The sequence below is a fragment of the Erpetoichthys calabaricus genome, chromosome 6, assembly GCF_900747795.2.
Source record: "Erpetoichthys calabaricus chromosome 6, fErpCal1.3, whole genome shotgun sequence".
NCBI lineage: Eukaryota > Metazoa > Chordata > Cladistia > Polypteriformes > Polypteridae > Erpetoichthys > Erpetoichthys calabaricus.
The window spans coordinates 216,286,508-216,313,558 of record NC_041399.2 but is presented as its reverse complement, the minus strand read 5'-3'; the positions used below and the strand labels follow the sequence as shown (position 1 = coordinate 216,313,558).

General features: G+C 49.4%; 2 protein-coding genes across 2 annotated transcripts in view; one reads left to right on the top strand and one right to left on the bottom strand.

Moving 5' to 3' along the window:
• Positions 1–27,051, top strand: part of tmem14ca (transmembrane protein 14Ca) — a 1,114,298-nt gene that overhangs the window by 291,835 nt on the left and 795,412 nt on the right. The gene's annotated exons all lie outside the window — the stretch shown is intronic.
• ofcc1 (orofacial cleft 1 candidate 1) overlaps positions 1–27,051 on the bottom strand; it is a 128,919-nt gene that overhangs the window by 2,908 nt on the left and 98,960 nt on the right. The window contains exon 13 of the mRNA XM_051928809.1: positions 1,169–1,290. Coding sequence (XP_051784769.1) covers positions 1,169–1,290 — 122 coding nt within the window. The remainder of the gene's footprint in view (positions 1–1,168; positions 1,291–27,051) is intronic.

Here is a 27,051-nt window from a genome sequence, read left to right as displayed (position 1 = left end):
GGAAATGAGAGCCAGAGATGACCTTTTAAAGAAGTCCTGACCTCTGAGGCCACGCCCTTGGCAACCGGGAGTCGCACCCTAACGACAGAACTCACAAAATGGCCGACTCTGACGGAAAGCAAAATGGCGTCAATGACAACACCAAGTGACAACACCAAGTCACTTTCAGCTGTTTAAGTTGTTGCTGAATTCACAAATGGGGGCCACTTTGGATTCTTGTGCTCAACGTAAGACGCGTGGCTGCCAAGGCTCCACAGACGACGTGACAAAAAAACGAAGAAGAAAACCCCCTGGTGACACCAAAAACTCCCCTTCAATAAAAATGAGACGACCATAAGCGAAAATGTCTAATGTTCAAACAATGACAGTGAGAGGTGACTGAGTGGCCCAAAGTCAAGGCTGTGCATGGAGTCGGGGGGATCAAGGGGGCTCGGGGGGGCTTGGGGGTGTCCATTTTATATAGCGCCTTTCTAACCTACTTAAAGTGCTTCATATAGATAATGGGGGCGGCGGGCACTCCCACCACCACCACCACCAAGGTGGATGATACCACGGCTGCCATTTTTGTGCCAGTCTGCTCACCATTAGGGTATGCAGGGAGATAAGGAGGCCATGGTGGGCAATTTGGCCAGGATATCGGGGTACACTTACTCTTTTCAAGGGATGGCCAGGGACCTTTAATGACCACAGAAGGTCAGGACCTCCGCTTTGCCCAGAGGGCACTGCCCATTGTTTTTCAGCACAGTGTCCCTGTCACTACCCTGGGCCATTGGAACTCACACACACACAGAGCACAGGGTCAGCGCCCCCTGCTGGCCTCACCAACACCAAGATGGTCTGAGGTGCCCGTCTTCAAAACCTCATGAAGTAGAAAACAGGAAACAACTGAGGCAGAGGCCTGGGATTTGTAAGTCACTTTGGAAAGAAAAAGAGAAAGAAGAGAAAAACAAAAAACAAGCAGCAGCAAAACCAACCACACGAATCGATCAAATGTGAGCGTCCTGGCGGTCGGAGCAAACTCAGCAAAGCCCTGGGGCTCGGAGAGCATTTTTTTCTTGTAATAAATAATTGAGGCTCATATTGACAAGACGCACGCGGCTCTTCGCTCTTTTCGTCTGCTAAAGCTCACATTTTGGGTGACTTCATAAAAACTGGGAAATAAATTTACCTCAAGAACGGCGCCGTCCGGCAGGCGCAGGAAGTGGCGGTGCAGGCTTTTGAAGCCATCAAGGTGGAGAGTGAAGATGGAGACGTGCGTGGCGGACACCTCCTCCCGCTCACTTGGCTGCCCTGGCACTCTGGAGGGTCCGCCCTCGGTGCTCACGTCGTCGTACACGGCCACCTGGACAGACAGAAGGGACGCCGTCCTGTGAGGGACAAACACATCGCAAATCCCTGCCACCCGGACAGGTCAGTGGACAAAACTTACAGAAGAAAAAATCAAACAAACCACCAGGAAGAGAATGAGAGTACAGAAAGGGGCAGGGAGGGGGGCACCTGAGGGCACAACTTGGGTAAAGGGCACCCGCTCTGCCAGGCTTATGGATGGGGTAAGAGTTTTAGACATGTTGCATTATTGCTATTTGACCCCTTGATGTGCCACCCATAGGACATTTCAGGTGGCTTTAATGGGTTAGGAGGTGACGCCAGTCTGACGGGTAAGGCAGGTGCTGCTTCTCCGGGCTTAAAAAGAAAATCAGACCCTGAGGCTGTGGGTTCAAATCCCACTACTGACACCATGTGGCCATGAGGCGGTGCTCCAAGTGGAAAAAGAAAAGAAAGGACAGCAATCTTATGTCAAGTGTTGTCACCATCACTTAAATAACAATATAGCGCCTTTCACATCTATCTATCTATCTATCTATCTATTATATAGCACCTGTCACTCTATCTATCTATCCATCCATCTATCTATATAGTGCCTTTCACATCTATCTATCTATTTTATAGTACCTGTCACTCTATCTATATAGTGCCTTTCACATCTATCTATCTATTATATAGCACCTGTCACTCTATCTATCTACTGTATCTATCTATCTATCTATCTATCTATCTATCTGAGTGAAAGGCACTATATGATAGATAGATAGATAGATAGATAGATAGATAGATAGATAGATAGATAGATAGATAGATAGATAGATAGATAGATAGATAGATAGATAATAACGTTAACACTGAGGTCCATGTTGATTATTTAGATTTCCCTCTGTCTTAGATAGGCTACCACAACTAGTAATAATAAATATAATATAATATAATATAATATAATATAATATAATACCTGCGGTGGGTTGGCACCCTGCCCGTGTTTGGTTCCTGCCTTGTGCCCTGTGTTGGCTGGGATTGGCTCCAGCAGACCCCTGTGACCTTGTGTTCGGATTCAGTGGGTTGGAAAATGGATGAATGGATGGATGGATAATATAATATAATATAATATAATATAATATAATATAATATAAAATATAATATAATATAATATAATATAATATAATATAATATAATATAATATAATATACCCGAGAATGAGTTCTCTTATTTTATACCATACTATAATGTCGTATCTATTTAGACTCCAGCTGCCCCGTCACCCTGCCACAATTAAGCATCTTAACGAGGTGGACAGTTGGCTCATTCATTGGTCAGGTGTCCTGCTCTTTCATTGGCCACTGTTCAGCTCATGTGACAGGGTGTGGTCTCGGAGACGTGTACAAACAGAGATTAATGGTTAAAGAGCACCATGTAGAATCATGGTGGGTGACATTGGTGTATCTCTGAGTTGCTCGTCAAGCCACTGAAGGTCACTTTGTCACTGAAGTTTCACAAACAGCCAACGACAAAGCTGGAAGTTCTGAATCTGTGGCTTAACTAACAAGGACAGAGGAGAAATGCGACTCTTGACTTCAGAACCTTAATGCTCTCCTGATTTGTCTGATTGAATCTTCACGTGGAGCTGAAGATGACGTACCTGACTGGTGGATCACATGACTCGAGTACTTTGAGGTTTTGTTTTGTTTTTTTCGTGGACTTTTTGATGTCATTTGCTGTTGTTTCCTTTCGGTCCCCACTGACATCTTCTGCATCAGGAACTTTTATAGTCATCACTACAAACAACATGGGGCGAGTAACTGATAGAGGAGATCATTTCTGGGTGGAGTGCACCATTAAGGGGGTAACTGATTAAAGAAAGCCCCCTTTAATCATTTCTGCACAGCAGACTGGAGGCTGGCAAATACAGTCATGATATTTCAAAAGGGTGAGCAGATGTGGAAGCTAAAACTGCACCAGCACCCCAGGTGAGGCCTCACTCATATGATATGTAGCTTAAATCAGGGCACTGATTTAGGTATCACGTCCTAGTGAGCTGAATGACTTCCAGCCTGTCGCTCTGACGTCACATGTGATGAAGACCATGGAGCGGCTGCTGCTTCACCACCTGAGGCCACAGGTCCGCTACGCCCTCGACCCTCTGCAGTTCGCATACCAGGAGAAGGTGGGAGAGGAGGATGCCATCATCTACATGCTACACCGATCCGTCTCCCACTTGGACAGAGGCAGTGGTGCTGTAAGAATTATGTTTCTGGACTTCTCTAGTGCCTTCAACACAATCCAACCTCTGCTCCTCAGGGACAAGCTGACAGAGATGGGAGTAGAGTCATACCTGGTGGCATGGACAGTGGACTATCTTACAGACAGACCTCAGTATGTGCGTCTCGGGAACTGCAGGTCTGACATTGTGGTCAGCAGCACAGGAGTGCCACAGGGGACTGGACTTTCTCTGGTCCTGTTCAGCCATTGGACTTCCAATACAACTTGGAGTCCTGACACGTGCAAAAGTTCGCTGACGACACTGCTATCGTGGGCAGGAGGAGGAGTATAGGGACCCAATCAAGGACTTTGTTAAATGGTGCGACTCAAACCACCTACACCTGAACACTAGCAAAACCAAGGAGCTGGTGGTGGATTTTAGGAGGACCAGGCCCCTCATGGACCCCGTGATCATCAGAGGTGACTGTGTGCAGATGGTGCAGACCTATAAATACCTGGGAGTGCAGCTGGATGATAAATTGGACTGGACTGCCAATACTGATGCTCTGTGCAAGAGAGGACAGAGCCGACTATACTTCCTTAGAAAGCTGGCGTCCTTCAACATCTGCAATAAGATGCTGCAAATGTTCTATCAGACGGTTGTTGTCTTCTACGCGGTGGTGTGCTGGGGAGGCAGCATTAAGAAGAAAGACGCCTCACGCCTGGACAAACTGGTGAGGAAGGCAGGCTCTATTGTTGGCATGGAGCTGGACAGCTTGACATCCATGGCAGAGCGACGGGCACTCAGCAGACTCCTGTCAATCATGGAGAATCCACTGCATCCACTGAACAGGATCATCTCCAGACAGAGGAGCAGCTTCAGTGATAGACTGCTGTCACCGTCCTGCTCCACTGATAGACTGAGGAGATTGTTCCTCTCCCACACTATGCGACTCTTCAATTCCACCCGAGGGGTAAACGTTAACATTATACAAAGTTATTGTCTGTTATACCTGCATTGTTATCACTCTTTAATTAATATTGTTATTATCAGTATGCTGCTGCTGGAGTAAGTGAATTAATAAAGTATCTATCTATCTATTATATAGTGCCTTTCACATCTATCTATCTATCTATTATATAGTGCCTTTCACATCTATCTATCTATCTCTATAACCTAACACCTTAGTATTATCATCATACCAAAGTGATGTTCTTCACTGACTGCTGTCCATTGTCCTGAATCAGCCTGGTCACTCTCTCTGGTCTTCCTCCTGTGCTGCTGTGTCTTTCCTTTTTCTCCTCGTCCTCCTCACTCGCTGTCCATGGTGCTGAATTGTCCTCGTCACCTCTACCTGCTCTCTCTCTGTCTCTAGCACTGCAGACCCAAACAGGACCCAGCACCGGTGGTGTCTTACTGGTGTGCCATACAGTTTAAGAATAATGTTCCTCGAGTTGCATTGTGCACGTCAGGGCGCTATATGACCTATCATCCTATCTGTCTTCTTAATGGCTGTTTCCCCGATTGCTGAGCGCAGTCCTGAATTGTTCTCAATGTCCTCCTCTGGACGTTCTCTACTGCTGCTGTGTCTTCTTCTTGTGATATGGAGGCCAGTAAACTGCACACAGCATGCCAAGTGAGGCCTCATTAGTATGTTATAGTAAGTTAGAAGTCCCTTACGCTGTACTTTAGACATCACCAGTGCTAAATGAGAACCTCACGTCCCATTACAACACTTCTGTCATTTTTCCTCTTAATCTCCATTTGTTGAAACTCTAAAGGCTCAGCTTCTTCAGCCTCTCCTGGGCTGTTCCCTGTGGTCCTGAAGCAGCCCCTGTTCCTCTCCTCTGTTCTCTCTCTGGCTCTGCTGTGTCTTCCATTAAAACAGAGAGACCAGAACTTCACACAGTACTCCAGGTGAGACCTCACTAGTGTGTTAGAGCAGACACTCTATGGCTTGTATGGCGCACTTCGCTTTATGTAACGTGACATCTGATTAGTCCTCGCAACCATTTCTGTCCACCTCAGTCCTGCTGCCCCTTAATCTCCTTAATGTTCATCTCCTTCACTCGTTTCTCCTCAGTTACTCTCCATCGTCCTGAATTGACTTGGCTCTTCTCCTCTGGGCTTTCTCTGGTGATGTTCTGTCTTTCTTATCATATGCTGAACATGAAGAATGAAGATGAAAAACATGAAGGAACCTCACCAGTGTGTCATACACTTGAACTATAACCTTGACTTGCACTCTACACACGGGGGGGCTCTATATCACCTAACATACTGTTAGCCCTCCTAAGAGCTTCTGTCCTCTCCATCATGTCAGCTCTTAACCTCCACAGCCTTCAGCTTCTTCCATCTTCCCTCCTCCATTGCTCTCCATGGTCCTGAATCATCGTGGTCGCTCTTCTCCTCTGGACTTCCTCCTGTGCTGCTTTGTCTTTCTGTGATAAGGAGAGAGAATCTGCACACATGATTCCAGATGAGGTCTCACCAGGGCTGATGCCATCATTAAGGCATATTAGGCATTCGCCAAGGGTGCAGATCATAATGTGTGTGTTTGTCTGTTGGGGTGGCGGAGGTGTGCCCACCTTCATGGGTTAACTACTGAAGAGTCAGTTGGTGCCCTAATAAGCTTGACCTACGGTGCAAAATAACCCAGCACTGGCACTGGGTCTCACCAATGTGTCACACGCTTTAACTATAACCTTGACTTGTCGTCTACACGTGGGGGGCGCTATATCACCTAACATCCTGGTAGCCCTCCTAAGGGCTGCTGTCCTGTTCTGTAAACTGTAAACGTTCTCCTCCTGCCGGCTTTGCCCCTCAGTGGCTCTCCATTGTCCCGTGTCACTCTAGTTGTACTTCTCAGGACTTTCTCTTGTGCTGCTGTGTCTTTTGTAAAATGGAGACCAGAACTGTGCCCAGCACTCCAGGTGAGGCCTACGTATAACTGCCATGACTTGCACAGCACTGTTGGGGGCGCTATATAACTGAACATCCCATTACCCTTCTTAATGCCTGTCCTGCTCTCTAATATTGATATTGTCAGCACAGGTGCGATTGGGAGACAGTTCAGGGGCTCAAATAATTGTATGTTCCCGCCCGACTCTTTCTCCTCTTTTACCCGCAGAACAACTGAAGAGCCAGCCCAATAATCACTTCTGGCTAAAGAACACCTTATGATGTCACTTCCGGTTCCACCCCTCCAGATGATGTCACTCCAGTCCCAGAAGGCCACTGTCTTGTTACATCACTTCCTGCTGTTCCATTCTGTACATGTCTGCCATTTTTATATGAGTCCGTTCTAGTCTGTCATGACCGTACCATGGCATCATGCCTGCTCTGCTAAGTTGGGACAGCCCTCGACCCTTTGACTGTGTTCTTGTGTGTTTGCTTTACAATATCTACGTTATATTTGGATATAGCGCCCCTCATATCAGTCACTAATCAGGGTGCTTACGAGTCCTGATCATCTCACACAAGTAAGAATTTCACTGACCTCGGACGATACGCATGGCAGACATTGAAGGAATTGTTAAGTAAAAGGTGGGACATCACAGGAGTGCCAGTGATTGGTCAGCGTGGGCTCACAGCGAGACCCTCGAGTTTCATTCACATTCTATGAGGATGCAGCAAAAGCGGACAACCGGAGAGGAGAAGGTGAGAGGATCGGTCGGGACGGACGAGAGGCTGGCGAGCCAACAGAAGAAGTTGGCATTGAAGGTGTACGGTGTTGACTCAGAGGGCTATGGTGGGAGGTCAGGTTATATAGCGCCCGCGTCCGTGCTGCGCTCCTCATTTACTGCCAGGTGGGCTTTAAACAGGAGTATTCTGAGCCCAGCCGGGGGAGTTTGGAGTTGGCATGAAGGTAGGAGATACCCGTCTAATGAGGACATTGGCATTGGAGATTCGGGTCCTGTGCTGTTGTTTGTAGGCCAGGAGGGGTGCAGGACCCCCATTTTACCACAATGTTCACTGCATTATCTTACACTGTCTGCCCATTCATTCCTTATCTATGGGTGGGCTGCCACTTCATTGTGGGGTACACTCACCCCCCCACACACACACTTATATTGCACAACTTAAACACAGCGGCCCCAGTCTCTAACGCTATAGCGCCTTTCATCGGGACGTGTCCTCGCTCTTAACGTGCGAGTCAAGTCGAATGACGCCAAACAAGGTGACGTCGCCCTCTGAGCCCCTTTTGGGACCCCAGGTGTGAATCACGGAGGACTTGGCAGAGGCTGTCGGGACGAGCCCACCTCTGATTACACTCGGCCGCCGTCCAGAGTGGCAGCGCGTCAGTTAGGAAAACCGCAGCACTCGGTGTGCCTGGCTGAGAGTCTTCTGCCGGCATGAAAACAGATTAGCGAGGGTGACGCACAAAGCGGGGGGACAAGCAGCAGCAGGTTCACAGGGCGGCATAATTAAAACGTGAGTCACAGCGTTGGCTTTAATTGCTCTCTCTGAGGCTTTGTGTCAAACCTCCCGAATTGTAAATGAACGCAGACGGACGGGAGGAAGGAAACGTTTAGCAGGCGCACGACGAGACCCCTCACTTCACAAGCCAGGGTGGGCATCGGCGTGCTGGCACAGCACATGGCTTCAACTGACAAAACACACAGACGGCCCCCCGATGACACCGACCGGCAATCCTCCTCCAGAAGCGACCACAGGGGTCTCCACCACCGGTTCACCCAAATCTAAAGCCAAGCAGGACGTGTGGCACTCAGGAGCTCCAGCCAGGACCACCGGGGTCATTCGGGGTCATGGGGAACTCTGCCAGCTGCTTGAGAAGACAGAATGCCGGCACAAGCTCTTTGGTACCCGATGGATGTTAGCAGACCCCCGGAGACCCTCAAAGAGAGAGAAGTGGGCGGGGCCTGCGTCAGCTCCTGCCGCTCAGCTGACTTGGGGTCTCGGCTTCTATCAATGAGGGGGCGACCCCAGTGCCCACGTGCAGGGTCCTCAGCTTCTCCGTTCTTCAGTCAAGATAAGATGCTGACTGGCATCCCAAAAAAGCGGCATGGTGCCACTGTGTTATGATACTGCAAGGTAAAAGGCCTGCGCTGGCACAATGCTTGTCGGGAATTCTACAGATCATGAACAGAAATGTAACGGGAATAAATGAAACATCCAAAACTGGTGGGTGGTCTCAGGTCCTACTTATGAGTTGCTGTGAGACCCTCGGCAAGACCACCTAGTATCATGGGAAGTCACTTTGGATGAAGGCATCATTACCCAGCCAAATGATACAAACCTTCTACTTATATTTATGGTGCCCGCCTGTTATAAGACTAGTGCCCAGATGGAGGCGCTGTGGGGGGCGAGCAGACCCCGTTGTATTCGGCCCTGAAGGAGATGAACGCTGCCCTGCTGGTGGAGGCCATGACATAAAGTGTAGAGTGCAGGCCAGATAGGCGGACACGTGCCACCCACACCTTTACTGCAGTGCCACACCGGGCCATCCACATACATTTTACAGTTGAAACTCAAGCAGGTTTAGTGTTAGTGACTCATTCAGGGTGGGCCGGTGGGGGCATCTGGTCGGGGTAAGAGAGACCAACATCATGAATCGTTTACGGAGTTGTGTGCATCTCAGATTCACAAGGCATTCATGAAATCTCTTGTGGGCAGCTCTAGTGCCATTCAGACCCTCACATCCTGGATGCCCACTGCGCATTGGCACTTCCCTTAGTTCAGGCTGGCATTATCAGGGGGTGGGTTCTCTTATCAATGCTCTGTACATTTCTGATTCATCTGCTAATACTCAATAAAACAAAGGGCTGGGGTCTCAGCTGGCTTGTCCCTTTTAACCGAGGGACAGATGTTGGTCAATTAACTGGCATTGCCATCCTGTTCAGGACCAAAGAGGGCAGGATGGGCGCACCATCACTTTTCTTGACACCTGACCCCGTCCACTTTCAGAAGGGAAGAAGAGACCAGGTTAGTGACCCCCACCCTCCCATATCGGCCCCTAGAAGGTCCTTGTGCCTCACACGTGACACCACACATTCTGCTCTTTCCCTTCGTCCAGACCCGCCCTGGCTAATGGCATCTGTGTCATCGTCTCCCCTCCTTCCGCCCGATAGCGCTAAGTGGTGGGCGCCTGCGTTTGGCAGATAAGAGTCGCCTGAGCTCCCGTAACCTAATTCTCTGCCATCCACCCCAGGATTTATCGTTCAGTGTGCCCAATTTAGACGGGACGCGCATGCTGGGAATCGGCCGCCTGCAGTAAATCAAAGAGTCGGCCAGAGGGGCGAAGTGCAGGCGGGCAGCCGTGAGCGTCGACAAAGTGGGGGGGAAAGCGGAAACAGGAAAACGACGTTCTGGAGAAAATGAAGCGTCTTGACGGGGTGTCGATGGGCAAAAATGACATCGGGGGGTTCAAACTGTGGGCTGCTTGTATGGCCAGAGGGACAAGTCCAGTGTGAAATTAGCTAACGAGACCACCATGACAGGTCCACCGGAGAGAAGATGCCTACCTGCTGACTGAATGGTGGCAGCCAAACCAGAAGGCCATCTAAAGTAAGGGGGTGCTCTGGAGAGGCTCAGAGGCTTTACACTTCTTGGGGTGACCATCACTGACGAACTCAAGTGGGCACCTCACCCTCCGCTCCTGTCAAGAAGGCTCGCCAGCTCCTCAGATGTCTAAGGACGCCTGTCCATTGGCGACCACAAACTGTCTACAACTGCACAGTGGAGTCCATCAACGTCACAGAGGACTGACACCTGCTCAGCCCAGGGCTGCCAGGCAATACAGGGAGTGGCGAAGGTGGCACAGAATATGACAGGAAGCCAACTGGCTTCTCATCAGCACAATTCAACTTAAAGGCAAACAGGACAATCAAAGAGCTCGGCCATCTGACACTGCCGCTGGTCTCAGTCCAGCCATTGACAGTCACAAGAGCAGATTGGGGACAGTAAAAATGTCACTTTATTTACAGCACAGATCTATCTGTCTATTTATCTGTTATATAGTGCCTTACAGCTCTCTCTCTCTCTATCTATTCTGTAGTGCCTTACATCTATCCATCTATCTATCAATCATATAGCGCCTTTCACTCTATCAATCTATCTATCTATCTGTTATATAGCGCCTTTCGTCTATCTATCTATTCTATTGGCCCTTTCATCTATCGACCTGCTCACCTGTCTATTGTATAGCGCCTTTCAAGTGTATCTGTCTACCTCGAGCACATTCAGAAGGTTTTCAGACCCCCGTCACTTTTGTTGTATTCCTCCTTAATGCTGAGTTCCTCTCCATTCATTTTTCTGCTCCTCAAGCCGCACACTGCCCCAGGTTTCGAGCCCCTTTGCTTCGGCCCATTGTTTGGACCCTCACTGAGATGTTTGGAGACCATCCGTGCTGAGTGCCGTTGATTGGACGGCCCAGTCAGGACACACACCTGCCTGTTGGAGGTTCCACAGGTGAGTAAAAGCCAAACCATGAAGTTCAGAACTTCGAGACAGGATCGTCTTAAGGCCTAAATCTTGTCGAAGAGGCTAGAATAAAATGTCGTGCAGCGCCGAAGGTTCCCAAGAGCAGTTACCTCCATAATTGATAAATGGAAGATGTTTGGGACAGCCGGGACCCTTCTGGAGCTTGCTACCCTGCCAAAAGGAGGAATAGGGGGGAGAAGGGTCTTTGTCAGAGAGGTGCCCAAGAGCCTGGTGGTCAGTCTGGTGGAGCTCTGGAGGACCTGTGTGGAGACGGGAGAAACTTCCAGAAGGCCACTGCAAGACTCCAGTGATGTGGACTTTGGGGCAGGGTGGCTGGGCAGAAGTCTCTCCTCAGTTAAAAACACACGAAAGTCCACATGCAGACAGGCGCCTACAGGACCCTCAGACTGGGAGAAACTGTGTGGTCTGATGAAACCAGCATTAGAGTCCCATATGGAGGACACCAAGCTGCACTCGTCACCTGGGTGACATCATTCCAATGGTGAAGTGTGCTGGTGGTGGCAGTGTGAGGGGCTACAAGACCAGTCAGGCCGAGGGGAAGCTGAGTGGACCAAAGTGCATTAGGGGGCTTTCTGAAAATCTGCTCAGAGCACCGAGGATATCAAACTCTGCTGGGCAGACCTGAAAATCCAGTAGCCGCCCACCGAAGGTCTTTACCCACCCTGACACAGAAGGAATCCCCAGATTCATCAGGGCAAACCCAAGAAGACTTCCGGGCTGGAATGGCTGCCAAAGGGGCTTCAACTGATTGGGATTTCGACTCAGCTGCTTGTTGTCATCTCCATGTCACCTTGTCACCAGCAAAGACCAAAAGACTGATTTGTGAACACCTGCTGTCCAAAAACTGAACGTGCCTGTCACGACTTGTGTAATAGGTGACCCTCGTGTCTGCTATCGAAGTCACTGCGGTTCGACTGGAGAAGGTGCTGCTCCTTGGCCCAGGGTTCAGAGAGGGGGAGTGGCACTGAGTCACCTCAGACTGGTGACACTTTGGGTCTCACTTGGGACCAGGACTGAAAGGGTCTCCAGTTTTTCTCCCACTTTCCCAAAGACATGCAGGTCAGATTGACTGGCACATGTGAGTATGAATGTGGGCATGTGGGTGGGCTCTACAATAACTTGGCATGACCCTGACTTGGATTAAGTGGGTCTGATCATGACTCACTCACTGACTGACTCATTTCATATCCCTTGGCACAGACTGGCATTCTATCCTAGTTGTTTCCTGCCTTGCACCCAGTGCTGCCAACAATGACTTTGGCCCCCTGTGTGTTTGGGCACAAATACGACCACCTGATAGACTTCATAAAGGGGTATGGACTGGTGCCCTGTTCCAGTTTAGTTTCTGCCTTGTGCCCAGTGCCGCTGGCATAGGCTCCCGCCTCTGGTGACCTTAAGCTGGACTGTGGTGCCTGCGGGCATTTTCTGTTATGTGGAGTCTTTCTTCCCATCTCATGTCAGTTAATGCCAAACGTTTGTTTCAGAAGAGGGCATCATCACAGGTCTGCAGTCAGACTGGGGGGCTGCATTTAAATGACATTCCACTTTGCGAGGACCACCCAGAATCCCCCAAACGCCATGCCATTTCTTTCTTTTCAAGCCCCTTAGCGCCAGTAGGGGGCGCCACCCGTGCGATGCGCTCCTCTCTTCAAATCCCCTCATTGTGCCCCACGAGCAGGCGCGCGCACGATCCCACTCCACGCGCGTCCACGAACCTGCGCGCACCTCCATTCCGGAGGATTTGATTTTCTTCTTCTTCTTCTTCTTCTTCTTCTTCGGCCCTCTCAGTTTCAGTTCTGTCCCACTTGGCTTTAATTTACGGTGGGAAAATAATTAGAATTTCACTTTTGTGAGGACTGGAGTGAAAATGTAAACAATGCTTCCCTCCGGGCGAGTGCTTCATCAAAATGACAGGTGCATTTGAATTTGCCTGGGTGGGGGACATATTAGGTTATTTATGTGTCATTCCGACAGAAAGGCCCGGCTGTCAAGATGGGCGCTCAGCCGTCCGCTCCGAGGTGGCTTCTACCTAATCCTCAGTTTCACAGCTGCCGCTGCTGCCGCTGCCCACCCGAAAGCCCGTACCTGTCGGCCGGCCGCGATGGTGGTGGTGGTGGGGGGGGTTTGGAGATGAATGCCGAGCCGTCACGCCGCTGCCACCTCATCTGTTTTACATGCTGCCGTGTGGTGGGCCATTATGCAAATCGGACGTATTAACTGCCTGGCAGTCACCGGGCAGCTGCGCCAAATGTCACCCACCGGACGGCATCACTCATCGCCCAAGTCTGGGAGGCTGCCATTGACAGGAAACAAAACGGAGCGGCAGTAGCCGCCTATATAGCGCCCCTCTCCGCGCGACTGGAAAGACCGCAAAAGAGAGAAAGAGACCCCCAAAAACAGCACGCAGTCCCCACAGCTCTGACCGTGAGCGCCACACTTTAAAGGGACGCCCTAGTCATTTGAATTGGACACAACTCACAGTCCTCATCCGCCACCGACGACCGAAATCACCCGGGGGGGTCGTGACGAGTAAAACGCGCGTTTAGTGAGCTGGTGGGCACGAGCAAGAGGTCTAATGGCTTAGACTGTCGCGCCTGACAGCGACACCACGGTGACAAACGGCGACCTCGGCACACCGAAAATCGCCAGCTAAAGAGAGAGAGAGAGAGAGAGAGAGAGAGAGAGAGAGAGAGAGAGAGAGACCGGCGGCCCACTAGTGACAGGAAACGACAAACGAGAAGGAGCGGAGACGGAGGGTCGGCGGCTACCGGCATCGGCCAGCAGAGAAACTTCGAGAAAATGGAATTCAAGAAAATACTAGAGCTTAAAAACTACAAAATGATAAACATGAGGGCAAAGGCACTGCTGTATATAAAAGACACCTACTGTAGATGGCGCTATATAATATACACATATAGTGAGGAAAGGAACTGCAGACAAATGATTAGGAAAGGCACTATATAACAGATAAATAGATGTGTGAGGCACGATTTAATATAGACATATATGTATATGATAGATAGATAGATAGATAGATAGATAGATAGATAGATAGATAGATAGATAGATAGATAGATGTGAAAGGCACTATATAATAGATAGATAGATAGATAGATAGATAGATAGATAGATAGATAGATAGATAGATAGATGTGTGAGGCGCTATATAATATAGACATGCAGATAGAAAAGGCACTACATAATAGATACATGTGAGTGGTACTTTAAAATAGACATATAATATAAGGCACTATACAATAATAGATGTAAGAGATGTTTTTTACACTGACATGTGGATAGGAAAGGCACTATATAATAGATGGACAGATGTGAGAAGTGTTACATAATATAGACAGATGTCAAAGACAAAATATAATAGATAGACAGATAGATATGAAAGGTGTCACATAATAAAGACCTATAGATAGGAAAGGCACTATAAAACAGACAGACAGATGTCAATGGTGCTACAATAAATAAGAAAGGCACTCTATGACAGATTTAAAGATTTAGAGACACTATTTAATACAGACATGTAAACAGGAAAGGCACTATATGATAGATAGATGTGTGAGGTGCTATATAATACATAATATAGACATACAGAAAGGGAAGACACTATGTCCTATACATGGACAGACATGACAGGTGCTACTGTATATAATACAGCCATAAAATAAAAGGCACTCTATGATATATATGAGAGACACTAAAACATATAGACATATGAATCAGAAGGCCACTGTATAATAAACAGACAAATGTGTGAGGCGCTATATACTTCAGACCTATAGTGAGGAAAGGCTCCATATAATAGACAGATGCAAAAGGTGCTATAAAATAGACATATGAGATGGGAAGGCATTATATAAAAGATACATCTATGTGACGTATACCATTTCACATATAGCATACTGACAGATGTGACCAGTGCTACATAATATGGATATATAGATTTGGAAAGGCGCTATATAATAGATAGATAGATGTGTGAGAGGCTATGTAATACGGACATAGAGATAGAAAAGGCACTATATAATACAGACAGATTCTACAGAAGGACACAGTTAGTAAAGTTAAAGACGTGAAGCCCACCCCACCCTACACCAGGTCACGACTTGAACCCACCAAGTCCTTGGAGATGTGACGTAGCGTCGCTAAGCTCCTGCCCCGGTGCTGCCCGTTTTGTCACTTCGTCTGTCATTTTTTTCTCTGCTTTCTGTCATTTGTTTTATGTGCCGGTGGGCACCGAAGTTGTTTCTCTCACAATTTATCGATTCGAGGTGTGGCGCTCTGCTCTGATTAGCAGTGAGGTGGCTGATCTTTTATTCACTGGTTTATTTATGAATTTATTTATTTTTCTTTAGTGTTTTTACTTTTGTGCTCTGAGTGTAAATTGTTAAGTTTCCTTGTTCTGGAACTTTCGATCAAGAAAAAATTAAAGCAGTATCTCGATCCTTCCATGTACTAAGCCCACCTGTGCCACTGGCGGCGTTGTGGAATTCTGCAGTTTGGGGTACAAAGCGACTGTGGCTGAGGTGCCAGCCGGTCCTGATATGAGGGCACCGATCAGTTGTGGGTGCCGCGCTGTTCAGCGGGTGGCTGTCGGTTTATTCCGATTCTCCTTCTACTAAATCGAGTCCGTTTGTGTTTGATCCGCCGCACTCCCCCCTTAACGACGCGGCCGACACTGCCCAGTCCACCGATGCGACATGTCGGGCACGTCTGAGGACGAGAGGCTCGGGTGAAGAGAGGCGGAGCTCACGAGTGACTTGGGGGGACGCACGGTGGAGTGCACACGCGGTAATGAGGTGAGACGAGCCAATCAGGTGACCTCCAGCCCGCACAACATCCACTCCTGAAGACCAGGAGCGGTGCGCTCACCTCACCCTGCACACCAGAGCTGGACACGACGAGGCTTGGGGCCGCCAACTTGTGTAAAATGAGGACCTCACGGGCAGCGGACTCAGACTGACATCGGTGCACGTGAAATGGCCAGCCAGGACGAGGAGGAGGAGGAGGAAAAGGAGGAAGAAAACTCCAAAGTTTCAAATGTTTCATTAACGGAAACGTGGACGAGCGTGCGTTAGAGGGGTGGGGCTGAAAGCGGCAGACGTGGGGGCAACACCGCCAAAAATAAAGGGGTGGACCTCCACATGGGGGCGCTGGAGCTCCAGTCAGTGCAGAATGATTGTATAGTGCCTTTCCAACGTAGCTATTGATGCATCGATTGTACAGTTTACTGTTTTCCCTGTTACATACTGCTTTATATCTGTCTATCAGTTATATAGTGCCTTTCACATCTATCTGTTAAATAGGGGCCTTCACATATATTTATCTATTATATGGCTCAAACTTCATATAAGTGACAGATAAAAAGGCACTTGATAAGAAACCCGAGGAAGGCAGTTCTTTATATCTGTCTATCAATCCGACTATAGTGCCTTTCGTATGTATCTATCATGTTATATTGTGTCACCGCTATCTGTTATATGGCATCTGTCACATTTACATTTTATATAGTGCCTTTCACATGTATTTATCATCTATCATATAACGTCTTTCTTGACTATGTATCTGTTATCAGGGTCTTTCACACCCGTCTCTCTATAACATCGCGCTTCTCATCTCTGTCTGTTATATAGCGCCTTTCCTGTGCATGTATCTATCTGGTATGTTGTGTCTTTCATATCTATCTGTTAATTCGTTTTTTTTTCAAATCTATCTTCTGTATTTATTTTACAGTACTTTTTCACATCCAGCCTTTATAGTGCCTTTCACATCTATTTGTTATATTGTGTTTTTCACATCTATTTTTAATTTTGCTTGTGTTTATTATACAGTGTCTCTCACCTCTGTATTTCATGGTGCTTTTCACGTTTATTTTCCGATCTATTAGGTAGGTCATTTAACATTTCCCTTTCCGTTATATAGCGCCCTTCACCTCTATGAACGGACCTATATCACGAATAGCGCCCTCCCTATGCCCCCCGTCCATCTGCTCTGTGTCCACTGAAGCTCGTCTCTCCTGCAGGCTCAAACCCCCCGCGGCCCCCCAGGATCGGCTCATTCGATTGCCCCTCCAATACTGATCACATTCCTCCTGGCGCTCCGGTTGCCTCCCACAGTCCAAAGACATGCAGGTTGGGTGGATTGGCGATTCTAAATTGGCCCTAGTGTGTGCTTGGTGTGTGGGTGTGTGTCCTGCGGTGGGTTGGCACCCTGCCCAGGATTGGTTCCTGCCTTGTGCCCTGTGTTGGCTGGGATTGGCTCCAGCAGACCCCCGTGACCCTGTGTTCGGATTCAGCGGGTTGGAAAATGGATGGATGGATACTGAGCACAGGCTCCGTACCAGTGACGTCACGACCGAACTTTGGGGGTCCGTCGTCTGTTTATTAGTTTGGTTATTATGAATATTTAGGGTTCGGTAAAACAAAGCAGAGAGCCGCTGCAAAGTCAACATGAGAAGACGTGCTAGGAGGGCAGCTTTTAAAACGAGGACCACCAGCTCACTCGCTTTCCCACCCCAGACGGTTCCAGAGACAAATCAGCACAAAGTTCACTTTACCGTCTGACGTCACAACCAAAGGGACGCGATCTGGGAGGAGCCTTAGAGCCCGCCGGCGCGCAGCTCTGCCCTCCAAACTCCACCCCTGGAGTTCCACGATCTGAGCATTTGGTGTCAAATGAAGAGGAGGAACATCAAAGCTCTGCGACTTCTGCTTGGGCTCCTCGATGTCCCCTGACCCGAATACTGACCAGTTACGACGGGTCACACCGACAGGCAGCAACTCTTGAAGGATGGGAGCCCGAAGGTGAAAACAAAATGGGGTCCCGTGCTGCGCGCCCATACATAATGGTAAAATGTATACGGCTGCGGGTCTCCTTGGGCATCCAGCTGGCATCAATGGCATTCTGTTCCTAACTTGAAAAATAAATACACGTAACACCACCCTACATGGTCAAGTCTGCTCATTCGATCGTTACAGTATTAGTGTTAAGGGTGGCACAGCTCCAGAATCCTGGGTTCAAATGCCTGCCTGCGGCACTGCCCCTGACTAGGTGACTCTGATAGGCACAGGTGGGCTTCAACGACTCTTTTTAGAAAAGGCGTGCTGCAGAATCTTTGTCCGAACACGTCGCGATCCCGCGCTTGGCGCTGGCACGTTTGATGTCACCGCGAGCTTGGCTCGCGTGGACGGCGCGCGGCCCCCACCATCGGAGCGATGCCACGCAGGCTCGTCCTCGGTGAGCTCGCGATTAGCCACGGCTGTTAAGTGGCTCTCTTGAAGCCCCCTCTGCTTCATTATCTCGGCGTGGATGAAAGTGAAGTGTGACTCAGATTACAGGGGATGCAGCGGATTTAAGCGCCGTGCCAACTGGGGATCACTAAGAAGGATTGCTTGCATGAGAATGACAAGGAGCTCCGAGTGCTCGCTCTTCATTAGTGCGCCAATCTGTGCCGCCGAACCGACGACAGATTTACCCAGAAGAATTGTTGTAAAGCACCTCGGGTTTCCAAAAGTTTGCCTGTGGACACAAATTATCTCGACGCGGGAAGGGAAAAAAAAACGAGGAGACGGAGGAAAAAAAAAACCTTCGATGCGGCAACCGCAGAGTTGTGTTGTGAAAACATCTTGAGGGCAATCAAGTGCTATTAACACATGTCAACAGAATTTCTTATGAATTACGGCAAAAATTACAGTTAACTGTGCGCCTCCTCCATCACTGTCCAAATGTTCTGACAAAACAGTTCGCCTACCTGCTTAAGTGCCACAGCGATGAAGGCCTCCCTCCCAGGTATAGTAATCAAGCGGGTGACAGCAGACAATTAATTAGGTCCATCTGCATCACCGCCTCTACATAATTAATGTGTTCATTACGGAGCGGCGCCTCGACTTGACGGTGACTTTCGGAGCGTGCGAGCCTGCGACTGACCTGTTGAACGTGCGCGCGCGCGCGTGCCGCTGACCTCACAGTCCCGAAGTCCGCGCCTCCATTTATGACAATCACCGGTCTGGTGGCGCAGCGGTTTGCGCCGCGCCTTCTCTTTCCTGGTCATTCCTTTAGGAATCGCGAAGTGAATTTTACCAAATCTGGAAAAGTTGGAGGGCCGCCGTTTGAATGGGTGAGGCTTGATGCCCGAGTGACAACGGCGACAGGCACTTCTTTTTTGAAGTCGTGGACTCTAAAATTGGGAGCTGAGCGGGACTGACAGCCTTATTAGATCAGAAAGAAGGAAATCTGAGATACTAGGAGTGTTAGGGTACTGGGCAGCCCAACCGTGTCTTGTGACTGGTGGAGACGGCATATCGGATAGGAATAAGTGACAGCCACATGTCACCGAGTCAGGGAGCAGTCAGTTCTGGAATTCTCGACACTCGGAGAGGTCGTGGAAAGTGTGTGTGTGTTTTCAGGTGTTTGAAGTGCGGGCTGGTGTGTTTTTACAATGCTGGGCTCTGCTCACAGACGGGGCGGTGGTCCACGCTGCTTCTTCTGTTTCAATATCTTCTTCTTCTTCTTTTTTATTTCGTCTTATACGATTTCTCGTATTAGAAATTTGTTAGTTTTCGCATACCCCTTGGGGTCAGAGCGCAGGGTCAGCCATTGTACAGCGCCCCTGGAGCAATTACAGGTTAAGGGTCTTGCTCAAGGGCCCAGCAGAGTAAAATCTCTTTTGGCAGTGACGGGGATTCGAACCGGCAACCTTCAGGATACCAGCGCAGATCCTTAGCCTCAGAGCCACCACTCCTTCATCACATCGGGCAAGCTGTGTTAAACTTTCTGAAATCTCAAAATGTATTTTATGATATCTTGACGCGCAGTTTAAAATTTCAGAGCAGCCCACAGTTTGGGTGGGCGGGGCTAGATGCTTGAGTGACAGCTGCATGTTGGATGGTGACGGGGACAGGAGCCTCTTTTTCGAAGTTGACGTGAACATTGTGGACTGCGTGTGACTTATCAGTAGGGCAGATCACGAAGGGACAGACAGGCAGTGACAGAGGGAGATGAACGACACCAGGAGGGTGACGGTGACGGCTGCATGTGTGACAGTGTGAGCCCATCCCCTCCTGTACCCGCAGTGTGTTTGCTGTTTCATGAGGCGTTTTCTATGGCCCAGAAGAGCACAAAGTGTAACAAGATGTGGTGGGCTTTTGACGGGTGGGCTTGTTCACAATTCTGTGCTCCATTTACAGATTGACCGGTATGGTGGTCCGGCGGTTTGTGCTGCTTCTTCTATACGCAGTCCTTCATGATGTTGGTCATACTGTGCTAAACTTTAAAACCTCAGATTGTATTTTGTGAAATCTTTATTGGCAGCGCTTGAGGGGGCACCTCTTCCAATTTCTTAGTAAAGTACCAGCGCCTCATCTTAGTGTGTTGTGGTGCTTACAGTTTCACTAGGGTACCCCCCAGTTTTTGATTGAATGATATTGCATTGTATTGTGTTGTATTCATGGAGACGAGCCCAGAGGACCAGCAGCCATTAGTAGTGTGTCAATGCTTGATGAAATTTGAAGTTTCAAGGGGGAATGAGGGGGACCCCCCCCCCGCCCCCAGCCCGGCTCTTCACTTGACGTTTCGAGGGGGACACCTACTCTTCATAGGCCCATAAACAGAGCACAATGGCAGCAGTAATTTGGCTCCACTTCAGTCTCTGCTGATGCGCAGGTAAAAACACAGGGGCAGCTCGCAGTTCAGGTGGGTGGGGCTGGATGCCTGAGTGACAGCTGCATGTTCTCCGGGGATGTGGACCGAGTCTTCATTTTAGAAGTTTCAGGTTTTAGAGAGGGTGCAAAAATCTGGTGGCCGCCTTAAGGAATCACGGACAGGCAGGCAGATGGACAGGCAGATGTACAGATAGACAGATGGACGGACAGGTGGACAGACAGAGAGACATACATACAGGCAGATGGATGGACAGACGGAGAGACATACAGGTGGATGGAGAGACAGACAGACAGATGGACAGATGGAGAGACAGACAGGCCGACGGAGACACAGTCAGACAGACAGATGTACAGACGGACGGTCAGACAGACAGACGGATGGACGGACAGACGGAGAGACATACAGGTGGATGGAGAGACGGACAGACAGACAGACAGACAGACATACAGACAGACAGGCCGTGTCACAGGGCCATCGTTGGTTACAGCCCTGTCACAGCAGCACAAGCCCCTCCGTGTCTCGTCGCCAGGGTCTGGTGGCTGTTTGAGGAGACGTTTTCCGTGGCCTGTGACTTCAGGAATGTGTAACGGGAGGCGTTGGGCCTGAAAAATGCGGGTTTGCAATTTTTTTGTTAATATTGCAACAGCACTTAGTAGTGGCATCAGCCTGGGCACACACGCATCAAGATGAGGTGGCATTCCATCATGCCAATGAGCAGCTTTAGTACCAGCTTGGGGTGGGTGGAGTAGGAGGAGGAGGCTGGAAATAAACAGGAAGCCTATAAACGAGTGCAAAGGAGTCACTTCCAGGACAGCCTGCCACCTAAAAGAGCGAGAGCCCATTGTTACTCAGGCTTGGCGAGGGCCACATTGGCGCAGCTGTACAGTGCCATCACTGCTGCGGTGGCTCAGCAGTTGACACTGTGTCTTCTGATTCCTTCATGATAGCCAAGTCGTGTTAAACTATAAAGATCTCAAAATTCACGTTACAATATCTTTAAACGCAGAGGAGCGGCCTGCAGTTTGGAGAGGCGGGGCTGGACGTCTGAGTGACAGCTGCACAGATGATGAGCTCTACATTCTAGAGGTCTCGAGAGTTGGAGAGGATGTGGAAATTGGGGTCCTCATCGTGGACAGACGGTCAGACATACAGGAAGGGATGGCAATTGGGGACATCGGGAGTGTTTTACGCTACTGGGAACAGTGGGAGACGGGCCTGTCTGTGTCATTTTAGCAGGTGCTTCTCGTGGCCAATCAACAGATGAAAAGTGTGACAAAAAGGAGCACACTGATCTCGTTCACAGCCAGACTCGACATCGTCTCTGATACGGTGGCCCGGCGGCTTGTGGTGCTTCTTCAGGACGGCGGTCCCGTCTACGGCAAGCCATGTGAACATTCAGAGATTCCTTACAACGGATCTGATGTTCTCTTTAAACGCTGTGAATGGCCGCTGCCCAAGTGGGCGGGGCTAGGCGAGTGACTGACAGCTGCCCGCTCTTCGGTGTGACTCATTGTACAAGCCACCAGACTTAGAGAGGACACAAGTAACAGGAGGGGGACTGAGGACAGCAGCTCAGGTACGAGGGAGGCAGCACAAGCCAGGGGGGCAGTCAAACAAGGGGCACTGGGCACCTCAAGGGCAGGACTGTGGCTTTATCATGTTCAATAAGGGGACCTGCCCTCATGTGGTGTGTGCCTCAGTGCTCTCCATGATATCATAAAATGCATGATGCACGGGCTATCCCATAATGCCGTAGGTCTTCTTCATGGTGTCACAGCGCAGCCCTGGGGTTCATTTCAGAACGACACTGACTGGACCCCCTGAGCCTCTGAGGGGGCCTCCGAGTCATTCAGAGTTAGTGAGATCTTCAAACAACGGCGCATCTCGCGACATCTGCTGAGCGCACGTCGGTGCTTTCTGTTAGGGAAAACGAATCCGAAATCTCACAACCCGCCGGGAGTCGTCTGACTTTACCTCAAAGTGGATCTGAGAGATCGGCAGACGCGTGGCACGCGACTTTACGATATCGAGAAGTGAACATCTGGGCACCTTAAAATCATTTTCTGGGGGACTCACAAATGCCTCCTGCAATATGTGTGTGTTTGTCTGTGTGTGTGTACGACATCAACATCACCTGCCTGATCTCATGGCACCACCACAGCGCTGACCCCTTGACACTTGACCTCTGTCCATGACGGACCCTCTAAGTCCTGCGGGTGGTGAGGTGGGACCTCCACGGCTCAGACTTGTCCCAGCGTGTGCCATAGACTCCCAGTCAGCACATTCAGCTCCTCGTCGTGTTCCTCAGTCTTCTCCTGAACGTTTTCTTGCCCTGTGGCAGGGCGCGTTATCCTGTCTGTCATTAAACGACACCGTTACCATGAAGGGGTGCACGTGGTCTACAACAGTCTTTAGGCAGGTGGTCCGTGTCAAAGTAACATCCAGATGAATGCCAGGACCCAAAGTATCCCCAGAGCACCACCCTGCCTCTGCCAATTGCCTTCTTCCCATTGGTGCCATCTCTTCAGCGGGAAAATGACACACACACACACCCGACTGTCCACACGAGCTAAAAGAAAATGAGACTCATCAGAGCAGAACATGTCCTGCCACCACTTCAGGGTCCAGTTCTGACACTCAGGTGCCCCTTGTAGGCACTCTCAGTGGTGGACAGGGGTCTGCACGGGCACTCAGACCAGTCTGCGGGTGCACAGCAAACTGCCACGCCCTGCGTGTCCTGACACCTTCCTCTCATGGCCAGCGTGAAGTTTTTCAGCAATCTGTGCCACCGTTGCTCTTCTGTGGGATCGGACCAGTGAGTCTTGGGTGGCACTGACCCTGTCACTCAGTTCACTTGGTTGTCATTCCTCGGCCCACTTTTGGCAGGTACTGACTGCTGCACAAGACAGGACGTCCAGCCACCACAATTTGTCCCTCAGGTCCTTACGTTGGCCAAACACAACACCTTCAACACCTGAGGGTCCACTTGCTGCCACCTCTGGACAGGTGCCCTTGTGACGAGGTAATCCATGCCATTCGGTTCACCTGGCAGTGCCTTTAATCTTGTGGCTGATTGGTGTGTGTACAGTATACATATATATATATATATATATTGGTATGTGTGTGTGTGTGTGTACAGTATATATACGGTGGGGGGGTATAACAGTAGGTTGACAGTTTTTTTTGGCCAGCACTTTGAGCCCTTCCTCGATTGTACCTAAGGGCACAGTGACATTGTGACATTCTTTTCCGTTCCTAACGCGACTGTAATAATCGTCACCTGCATGTCACTTTCCATACCAATAACTGTAAACCTACTTTTGCCCACGCCCCGTATGCACATACTGTATATATAAACATTTTATTCATAATAAATAATTATCGATTTAGTTATTTACGTTTCTCATCATAAAATTCCTTTGCATTAGGAAGGCAGTGCAGTGTAGCTGTTGTGGGCTCGTATCCCACTGCTGACACCACTAGTGTCCCTGAGTGTGTCACTTCACCTGCCTGTGCCACCAAATGGGAAAAAAATAAAACAAAAGCAATGAGGCCAGTCGTGTCACTCAGATGTTGTAAGTTTCCTTTGATAAAGTGGGCAGCTGGCACGCACTTGTAGGACCCTAGCCTGGACCCTCTTTATGTGGATGTTCGTTGTTCTCCTATTCTCTGTGTTTGGTTTTTTCCTCCAAATTTTCCCTTAAAATTCCCAAAGACAAGCGCAGAATTCTCACTGAGGAATCAGCCTGGTGAAATGTGCCACTGGGAGCTGACGAGCACTGGCGGGCAGGCAGGTGGGCAGGCTGGCAGGAGTGAAGTATGGCCTCGGCACTGGAGCTCGTCAGGCCGGCCTGCGTTTGTTTCATTCGCGATGGCTGAGCTCTTCCTTGGGGCTTTTCTTGTTGTTATTGTGAATTCTCGCTTACTGCCAGCTTTCACTTGGCGCAGATCCTGAGACTTCTTATGTTAGATTGTGGAAAGTATTGTGGCGCCATTTTGATTTTTTTAAATGGGTGTCATCATTTGGTGGCGTCACCGCTGAGATGTGACATTCAGTGCTACAGGGGGAACACCGCGTGTGCCCAGGGTCGCGACTTTCTCCTCTGCTCTCCTCTTCCTCACTGCGGGTGGCACCCGCTCTGCCCAGATTTTGAAGTGGGCCTGCAAGCCTCGTCTTTGAGCTTCTCTGAACTTATGTCCTTTCGATTTGCTTCTGCTGGCAGACTTCATTCGTATAAAGTGACGGGTCCTGTTAGTTCTGCGTGATTCTGTAAAAAGGGCAAACTGAGGGGGTCCAATGATCTCATTGGCAAATGAATAAAACACGAGCAGTCAAAGCATTTCGGGGATTTGGGGGTCTTCAGTTTTAGATGTTTGTTTAAGCTGCTAAGCATTGATATATTGAAATGTCCTTTCTCAGCGGGTACCCACTGCCCCCAGTGTGCCATCCTGCCAACCTCAGCTCTTTATCTGAAGGGGTAACACTGAGGAGTGAAGGAGAGAGGGGGTGTGCAGGAAGCCCACTTTGCCTTTCGTGTATTCAGATAAGTAGTAAGCTGTGAGGCCACCACCATGTTGTGCCACCTCAGACCCTGGCGTGTTCTCAGCTGGGGGTCTTCTGCCTGCTCCCTGCCTGGCCTCCTGGGGTTCAGCGTATTTTTCTCATCCATCCCTGAAGACGTGAAAGTGAGGTGATTCGAAAATGGCCTTGCCTGTGTGACGGACTGCTGCCCAGTCCAGTGTTGGTGACGCACACTGGCACCCCATACCCCTGAACTGGGGGTGGTATATTTGACAATTTTACACGTTCATTTTGATATTTGGCTGACATTTGAGACACAATTGGTGCCATTTCTTTGTTTTGTTCTTCCCAGTTTGAGCCCAGACAGGTGAAGTGAACTGCTGAGGGTCACATGGTGTCAGCAGTGGGATTTACAGTTAGAAGTCCAAAGCCTTAAGCACCACACCACACCACAAAACACCACACCGCCTTACATTACATTATAGTAGATGTCATGGGCCGGGGGGGGGACGCGGGTCCAAAAACAGAAATGTTGGGGTGCCAGCTGGGCATGTGTATTCAGGCAATTAAACTGGTGCTCAGTGGCCCCAAACTACAACAGGGCAGTTAGAAAGCTGAAGGGCTAGCGGGCATGGCTTTAGGTTGGGGGGCCATCCGGTGGTCTGCTCCTTCCAGGAGTACCTCAGCCTTATAGTCGCTGGGCTGGAAGGGGCAGAGTCAGTTGCCCTAATTAGGCATCTTCTCAGAGCTGTGAGTGGAAAAAGAGACAAACCCGCCAGCCATAGCGCCCCCTTATGTCCTGGGGTGGTGGTGGTGGTGGTGGTGTTTACCTCTTGATGAGCCCAGAAGGTGACCCTCTGGTGCACATGGATAACAAGAGAATTATAAATAGTATTATAAAATAGCACGTGGTGAGGCATCACCGGCGTTTCTGCTTTGACCCTGGCATGTTCTCAGCTGGATGTCTTCATGCCCACCCATTGCACGTTCTCCCCGAGTTCAGGATGCTTTTCTGCGAGTACCTCAGTTTTCCTCCCATACGCTCAATGAAATTCACATTAGATTGTGAAGTGATCGTTCAAAAGTGGGCCTGCATGAGTGGACCCTGGGATGGAGGGTGCCCAGTCCAGTGTTGGTTCCTGCCTGGTGCCTGTTGATGCCCAGATGGGCATGAGGTGGTTTTAAGAATCCCATTTTATGTGGTTCTACTGGTTTTGAGAATCTCACGTTACAGTATAATATGTAGTGTGCTATGATGCTAGTCAAATCATTTCTGCTTAGACAGACCCTGGCATGTCCTCATCTGGGTGGCATGTCCTCCCTGAGTTCAGGGTGTTTGTCACCAGCGACTGCAGATTTCCACTCCTTTGTCAAAAGAGATGCAGGCTGCTTTAACTGGGGTGGGCTTTGTGATGAATTGTCACCCATTCCAGTGTTGGGGCCCTGCCTGGCACCTCACTGTGCCTGGATAAGCATTGCCCCCCCCCCCCCCCCATTTCCCTGAATTAAATCAAGTCGGATTGACAAACTTGAGACCCACTCCAGACCAGCCTGCTCCAGATTTACACCTGGCTGGGCTCAAAGTGGGGAAGACTGGCACTACACTTTAAAATATAAAGAAATGTGCCACACTGGGGGTCCCAAACGTGAACAAGTCCCCCCAAAAAAAAACAGAACCTGAAAGAAAACAGCAGATAGGAAAAGACAAAAGTAATCAAAAACCAGAGAATACAACAAAAAGAGCAACACAATGATCTCCTCCTCCTGAGCCTTCTCAACCACCTGTCATAGCCAGAGGGCGGGCTCAGGGGTGGTGACATCAAGGTGGCTCCGCCTCCTGGGGCACTACCCACAAATAACA